General features: G+C 40.0%; 1 protein-coding gene across 4 annotated transcripts in view; it reads left to right on the top strand.

Moving 5' to 3' along the window:
- Nucleotides 1-477: 477 nt before the first annotated feature.
- LOC148022440 (upstream activation factor subunit UAF30-like) overlaps nt 478-8217 on the top strand; it is a 46159-nt gene continuing 38419 nt past the window's right edge. For 3 of the 4 annotated variants that reach the window (XR_015694497.1, XR_015694496.1, XM_087698052.1), the window contains exon 1: nt 483-877. Coding sequence is in view for 1 of the 4 variants with exons in the window: in XM_087698052.1 (XP_087554178.1) it covers nt 590-877 (288 nt within the window). In the remaining 3 variants the exon portion in view is untranslated. Of the gene's footprint in view, nt 878-8217 lie in introns of all 4 variants that reach the window. The other variant, XR_015694498.1, reaches the window with a different exon arrangement.

Below are 8217 nucleotides of genomic sequence, written 5' to 3'. Positions count from 1 at the left end.
TGCTATATGCATTCCATAAGTCATACCATGCATAAATGCCCTTCCCTTGCATGGCATTAACTGATCTTGGGTTGCAAAGGATTGGTGCAAACCCACCTTTATAACCAAACACTCCTACTCAGGGAGGAATCCCCCTCCCTCGAACCTTTGGAGGACCTACCAATATCTTTTGCTAGTTTGCCATTACTTTAGGGTTGATGGTATGTTATCAAGGAAGATGTTTAGACAAGAGAGAGAGAGAGAGAGAGAGAGAGAGAGAGGAGGCAAACACCATTACTTTATAGGTGGCCTGATGACCTGCGCTTGTCGCATCGTAGGGTGGAGCCTTAGTATCGATACTATACATACAGAATACGTAGAGAGATATAGATATAGATAAAGATAATAATTACAAGTAAAATGTCAATAAAAAAAAAATTTAAAATTAAACAGTCACATTTGGAAAGAATCATCGTAGGGAATCGAATGCATGATCGTAAAAGACTACGTTGCCTCGGGACTCGGGAGACCTCAGGACAAAGACTCTCGGGTAATGACTCTCGGGTAATGCAGCAGCTGAAGACGACGAAGAAGAAGACTAACAACGAGGATGGCGCTCTCCATGGCAGCTCAGAAGGGCCTTTGCTCACGCTTACCGGCATCGAGAACCATCGTCGCGGCAGCCTGTACTTCTTCTTTTTTCTCTTCTTCTTCTTCTTCCTCCCTCGAATCCCCTTCTGCTGCCAAGGCCCTTCCTGCGAAGGGACCACGTGGCAGCGGCCTCACGAAGCCTCTCGACATCTCCCCGGCCCTGCAGCAGTTCCTTGGCACTCGGCAGGCAACCCGGGCTAACACTATTAAGCTCGTATGGGAGCACATCAAGCGCCATGACTTGCAGGTTCTCCTGATACCTTCTTCTCACGAGGTCTTTCTGTTTCTAGTTCGCAATTTGTGGGAGTTCTGCCCGTTTCCCTATTAAACGATATGTCTTATTCGCGACATAAGCAGCTAGGGCAATCGCTTCTCTAACAGAGGAAGCAAACTATATAAACCGTTCTCACTTTTCTTGCAATGGCTTTCGTAGAGCATACAGAATGTATTGCTTTACTCCCAACAATTATGGAGAAAGTCCACTATCAATTGGAGTAAATAGCAAGCTAAAATATGCCCTGGTGAGCTCCCTTATTACGGCTGGTCTTCATCTTCAATGAGCTAGAATTAATGTTGCTCACTGGCATAGCTCTACAGTGCTTGCATCATTCTGAAAACTGCCCCCCATTTGCTGTTCATTGAGTTGAGGTTCTGATACCCTTCTTCAATGGTAAGCTATTGTGAGAGGCTAGAAAATTACTTGTGGGTGCTTGGTGACTGTTTGGGTCTAGGCCATTGAATGGGCCATTAAAATGTCTAGTGGTGGCATTATGGACCAGGCATTCTTAATTAATAAATGGATGCTAGGCTAACTAATATTGGGATAATTAAATGTCCCATTGTGGTTAGCGCATCAAATGAGAATGGTTACTAGCCAATTCTTGGGTAGGCTGAAATGGATAATAAATTAGTTTTCAGAATGAAATTTCTGAAATTTAGTTAATTAATACCGAAACTTGCAATTTAAAGTTTGGCAAGTGGCTAAAGAGTTGCCACTTTTTGTCAAAATTACCCATGCAAGCTGAGAGAAGGCTGTTAAGGAGTTGACTGAGGGTGATTCAAACATTCAGAGATTGAGGGAGGAAGGAGGAGCGGTTAGATGAGCTTTGAGATGTGCGATGATTGATCGTGTAGTGTGACAAAATAGGGGTAGTAGGTTTCCTTCTCTGCCATAGTGAGAGGAGGCGGTGACAAAAAGGAGGGTTCCCTAGTTGCATTAGGTTTTACCCCCCTTTCGAAGCTATCGGTGGCGTCAAAATTACCATACCGTTCAAAAGATAATCCTTTTAGATGACTCTATTTCTCATTCGAACATTCAGAGATTGAGGGAGGAAGGAGGAGCAGTCAGATGAGCTTTGAGACCGGTGACAATTGATCATGTAGTGTGACAAAATAGGGGGAGTAGGTTTACTTATCTGCCTTAGTGAGAGGCGGTGACAAAAAGGAGGGTTCCCTAGTTGCATTAGGTTTTACCCCCCCATCCCCCTCCCCCCCCCCATTGAAGCTGTTGGTGCCATCAAAATTTTCATACCGTCCAAAAGGCAATCCTTTTAGGTGACTCTATTTCTCATCCTTTGACATTACCTTAGGATTTCTTAGCCGAGTAATTGTAAAAATTGCTGATGATACCTTAATTTACAGTAGCAAGTTAGGGTTTTCATAGCCATCTTGAGATCCCTAACCAATTTATTGTGCTTGATGTAGCAACTGGAGGCAGGAAATCTGAAGCTGAACCAAGGGATACTTCATTCTCAAGTTATTATAGCTCACATGCAAGAGATTGAGACTGAAATTGTGCCAAGATTATAGTACAATCAAGGAGTAAATTGTGCCCAAGAAGTGTTGGTCATTAAGGATAGCTGTTGTATTGAAGATTGAAGGAGATCAACCCATATCTTAATATACTTCAACCTTATAGCAATACAAGAGAAAGAAATACCACAATGTGTGAAGATATGGTAGAGTTTTAATTGAGAAAATACAGAATGTATGAACACAACTAGAACACAATAACTCAGACAATAATGCAAAAACGCAAAATGCGAAAACACAAACACAATAGAGAAGTAAGAGAAATTTAATAGTCAAAGCTGAGTAAGAAAGGGCAGAAGGTTGGAAACCAAAATGCAGTAGTCTGGAGAGTTAGAACTAGTAAATGTAGCAGTGTACCACTTGGGAGATAACGTTAGTTGATCACCAACCGTAGAGGAATACTAGACGACAATTGGTAGAGGGCGATTAGATGCTAAGGCGGCATGTGTATGACACCTAGGGTGCTTGCATGTGTATGACACCTAGGGTGCTTGGACAAGAAGGTGGCCAATTGCAGCAATAATTGTAGCAATTAGAGGGCAGTTAAGGTAGATACTAGTTGGGAAAGGTGTGACAGTAGTTGCAAGGGGTAGACAACTACTGAATGAAGTGGGCTGATGGTTGAAAATTCATAGAAGTGTGATGACCTACAAACAAAAATGTCACGAGGATGTGAAATTTTATTGCTTTGCTTAACATTTGAGTAAAAGTTAATCAAATGTGCAAATGTGACTTGCACATCTAAGGTGTAAGTTAATTAAATAAGTTATGTTTGATAGGTATTAGGTGGTATCTGGTATTAGATTTTGGCTTGGACTAATTTATTGTCGAGCAATGTGCATGGTGACATTAGAGACTTAATTAATTAATTAATGCTAGTCTAAGGGTCAATAATTGCTTGGGATACTTGGAAGATAAATTGGCCTAGCCAATTTAATTATTAGCTAGTGGAATTATTTTTTTGGGCGTTAGAATAATTATTAAATTAATATACTTTGAAAATTAATTTAATAAGGTGGATAATGGGATTAGAAGCCTATCTAATGTCCAAGATTAAGTGGTAACATTTGCATTTTCACTTTATGTGAATTTTACGCTTGTTGTAATTACTCTTAAATTAGATTAACAGTGGTGCCAACAGGCTGTCCATTGACTAAGATTAAAGTTGTAAAGTGTGCATTTCAATTTATGTGAATTAATTACTTGCTGTAATTATAATTAAATAAGGTTTTTTACCACCCTATCCAAGGAGGAAGATTGGTTTCAACGGGAGGGGTTGAATGATGGGCAACACATCTATTTATAGATGAGTGGATCCTCCCAAATTAGGGTTTGTCTTATGGGATATAGAAACTCTCTAGGAACGCATATCTTTTTAATGAAAGGCTTGGTAATTATAGTTTTTGGAGTTTTTAAAAGAGCTAATAAAATTGTAATGCATTTTTAGCTCAATATTTCTTCTCAAGCCCAAAAGTGGAACTATAAAGAGATTGTAAGAGAAGCTCAAGCCCATTTTTACCTTAAGGCACCCCACCCCAAAGTAGCCAGGGCATCGGACAAAGGGTGCACATCGGTTGCCTAATGGCCTACTAAGACTGCAGAGGTGATGGCTATTTTACCAAGGGAGTCCAAGTGATCACCCTAGAGAACCCATGCCATTAGATAATGGGTGCTCGTTGGTGGTTGCTGAGTGTCCTACCAAGAACTACAAAGGCGGATACATTGAACCTTTTATTTTTGGTAGAATATTGAATAAGGTTTTTGTCCTATTAAATGTGACTCGGGGGTAGAATGATGAAGTGAGCGATTCTCAATTGAGGTGCAATGGTTAGTGATGGTGATGGTAGATAGATAGAAAAACATGAGCAGTAATAGAGAGTAGTAGAGTGAGAGAGATGTATGATGTGTGGATACAATAGGGTGTACCTCTTTTAGGTTTTTCCAAGATAGATATATGAAAGTATAAGTGCTAGGGTGCGCCAAGCTTTGCACATAAAGACACGGTGGCCCTTTATTCCCAACAACCTCTCACCTAAAGGCGGCATGTGAAACCAGCCTTCCTTCTGTGGATGGGTGGTAAATTCGTAATTACAACTTAATTACAGCAGCAAACAATTAATGCAAATCTGAAAATACAAATTTATCTATTGATCTTGGACAATGTACACCCGATTGGTTCCAAAATTGGCACCCCTTTTGGTATTTCTTTAGCTTTATTGAAGAAAAAGTTGATTTACAATGGGATTCTCTCAATCCTCTTCGCAATCCAAACTCTCCTTGCTGTCCAAAGTGACTAGCAAGTCTTCAATCTGATTTGCCCCTTGATTCGGGCACTTAATTGGTCTTTACCCACTTCATAGATGATGGAAAATTTCCTAAATTCAACGGCTGGCTAGTCCTCCACCTGAATTTAGCCGAAATTCCCCTTTAACCCAGAAAAATCCAAGTCTTGGAGCTTCTAATTTTTGGTATGTTTTCCAAGGTTGCTGTTGAACCCTAATGTTTGCTGTCAATTAGGGTTTACAGCTGAGAAATTTGCAATTTCTCAGCTTCCAAGGGTGCAAATACTGAGATCTTCGGAGCAAGGCTGTTCAGATTTTTGTTGTGAAGAATGGCTGAAAATCAGTCAAATGCAGCTGCTGCTCTACCACAACAGCTTGTAGATGCAAAGAACTGAAGAAAAGCACTCATTTATTGCTGTTCCCTGTCTCAACAGCCTGTAGATGTTGTCACCTACTATTGATTGGCCTTCTCTTGCGCCTGGTTGCCTCAGAGGGTCCTTCAATGGCTACAAATCAGACCAACAACATATTCTCCCTCTCTCTTGCAGACTGAATACACTAAAAATGCCTCTCTCCAGCATCTAAAGATGTTTTTTAGTCTTGCATGGGCATTTCTGACAAGCGGTAGCCTTCCCAAATGGTTTTTTCAGCATTAGCCATAATTAAATACAAATTTTCAGTCTTTAAATACTAAAAATTAATCTAATAATTATTTGGGTGCTGTGAAAAATAATCAGACTAGCCAATAATTAAATTGGCTAGGCAAGTTCCATTACCGAGTGTCTCTATGCCATCTTTGACCATCAGATTGGTGTTAGGTACCATTAAATGCCACTTCTCTAGTGTCACCAATTGACACTTATGGCCAAATGAATGACCTAGGCTAACAACTGGCACTAGATACCACCAAGTACCTGTGTGACATAACTTATAGCAACTTTTGCCTTTGACATTTCGTGATTTTCTCGGGTCTTGGGCTCGTAAATTTACTCTAACCCCAGTTACACCTCACATGTGCAACATTTACTTAACCATGTGATTAAAAATTAATCCACAAGTTAAGTGAGGTTTTAAAAATATATGTCCTCATGACAGCATGCCTTAACGTTGAGGAAATAATTAGCTAAGTCAAAGTATATACAAAATTGAAATACATATACTATTCAACTCCTGTTATTTGTCAGCAATGAGCAAACAGCTCTGTTTTTGGAAGACCCTTTGTGAGATCTGCAGGGTTATCATCTGTATGTACCTTGACGAGCTCAATGCTTTTGCTGCCAAGTACATCCTTGATAAAGTGATACTTCGCCTATATGTGCTTTGTCTGCCACATACTCTGCCTATGTAGTAGACAATGTAACACACTTTTGTAGCTTGGAGATCCAAGAAATTGCTCTCCCTATGAAGGTGAATACATACTTTGAAGTAGACTTCCTATAGTCATCATGATCATCATAGTCTGCATCCGTAAAGCCAATGATAGATCCTTGGTGAAAAGCAGATGTAGAAATCCTTTGTGTCGTTAGGATATCTCATGATACCTTTCACTACTTTCCAATGCTTTTTGCTCGGATGTGCCATGTACTTGCTAACTACTCTTGCAAATGCTATGTCAGGACGTGTAGCAACCAGAGCATACATCAAGCTACCTACGATTGAAGAATACAAAATCTTGGTCATTTCAGCATTTTCATCATTAGATGTAGGATTGTTCTTTGCATTGACTTTCACTAATGGAGGTAATGCTATGCATATTTCTTTCTCCCCCTCCATATTGAAACGTTGCAAAATCTTGGATACATAGTCGTGTTGATAAAGAGGACCTTTCTATTTGTCCAAGAGTATATACATGCCAAGAATGTGATTTGCCTCACCAAGATCCTGCATGTCAAAATTGGTGTGGAGGTTTTGCTTCAATGTGTTCAAAGTATGAATATTCGTACCAGCAATCAGTATGTTATCCACATACAAAACCAACATAATAAGGTTGCCATATGTTGTTTTCTTGGTATATAAGTAGTGATCCACTTGACTCCTTGTGAATGCTTGAGATTGCATGAATGTATCAAACTTATGATTCCATTTACATGGTGCATGTTTTAGCCCATACAAGCTTTTGTTGAGTTTACATACCATCTTTTCCTTCCCCTTCCCAATAAAACCTTCTGGCTGTTGCATATATATATATTCTCATGTAGATCACCATGTAAGAAAGTAGTCTTTACATCCAATTGTATGAACTCCATATCCTCACATGCAACCAAGCTCAATATGGTCCTCAAAGTATTCATCTTGACAATGAGAGAGAAGATATCATCAAAGTTAATCCCATGTTCTTGCTGTTTGAAGTGGATGCAACAATGGAAGCATAAACATGTGCTGAAATAAACTTCTGAACACAAGACAAAAGAGGAAGGAAAGAAGAAATACTGAAGAACACAATATAGATGAGAACTTAGACGTATGTTGGGGAAATGGAATCCATATATCCAACACGAGACAATCTCATACAACAGTGAGTCACTGGCTGTGTGGGCACCAGCACTTGCTCCTCTCTCTAGCAGAAGATCCACAAGAGTAATGGTGAGTGAGTGACTAACTGAGAAGGAGGAGCTTGAATAAATAGAACAAAAATATGTTCTCAATATGATCAGGTCGGATAACATTTAATGCTGGTTGGCCAGCAATAAATGCTAAATATGACCAAAATAAAGACCATAAAAAATGCCTAAAATAATCTAAATAATGCCTAGTCTTGAAGCATGCATAGACTCACACATGAGTTGACATATCAACTAACACCCTCTCTTAGATCATGGATGATTTGATACAATACAATGGTACAATGATAATGAATCATAAAACATACAACCACCAAGTAGAACCATGGATACCAAAGTAGTGGGTGCGTAGGCTACCACCAAGGTGCCTCAGAGAGAAAACCTAAGGTCGATGTAGATCGTACGAGCACCTGAAAATAGAGAAGATCATAGTATATCTTTGTGTTTGTTGTAATGTCTTTCAGTAGCATACATGAACATCTTGTCAAAAATGCCTCTAGAACATACGTGACCATGGATTCCCTGCCTTTGGCCAAACCGCCAAAGTGTCCCCTCATGTGAGCTCATGACTAGGAACCAATCCCATACTCTGTCAGCAGCAGACAACCCATCATGAACCTAGATGCCAATCCTGGCTTCAAGATTTGAACTTGCCAGGACTTCGATTGATGTGTTAGGGAAGTCCCTCTTTGGATCTTGTACATCTGTATAGATGTATAGATGAGATGCGGCTGCTCCATCTGTCCATCCTCTCATACTCCCTCTTTGGCGCTGGAGAGTCGTGAAGGATGCTGTCATTACCACCACTAGTAAGCAACAGAGGAAGGGGCCATCAATCCCTTCCTACGATTCGAAAAAGCTAATCATTTCCACACCTTGGCCCTCTCTTTGGCATGAGGATCAGAGTTTTGAGTGTGAGACAGATGATGACT

The sequence above is a fragment of the Lygodium microphyllum genome, chromosome 17 (assembly GCF_053477565.2).
Source record: "Lygodium microphyllum isolate KBCC chromosome 17, Lygodium_microphyllum_v1.1.10, whole genome shotgun sequence".
Lineage (NCBI taxonomy): Eukaryota > Viridiplantae > Streptophyta > Polypodiopsida > Schizaeales > Lygodiaceae > Lygodium > Lygodium microphyllum.
Note: the sequence above shows the minus strand (reverse complement) of the source record. Positions and strands in the feature narration are given on the sequence as shown.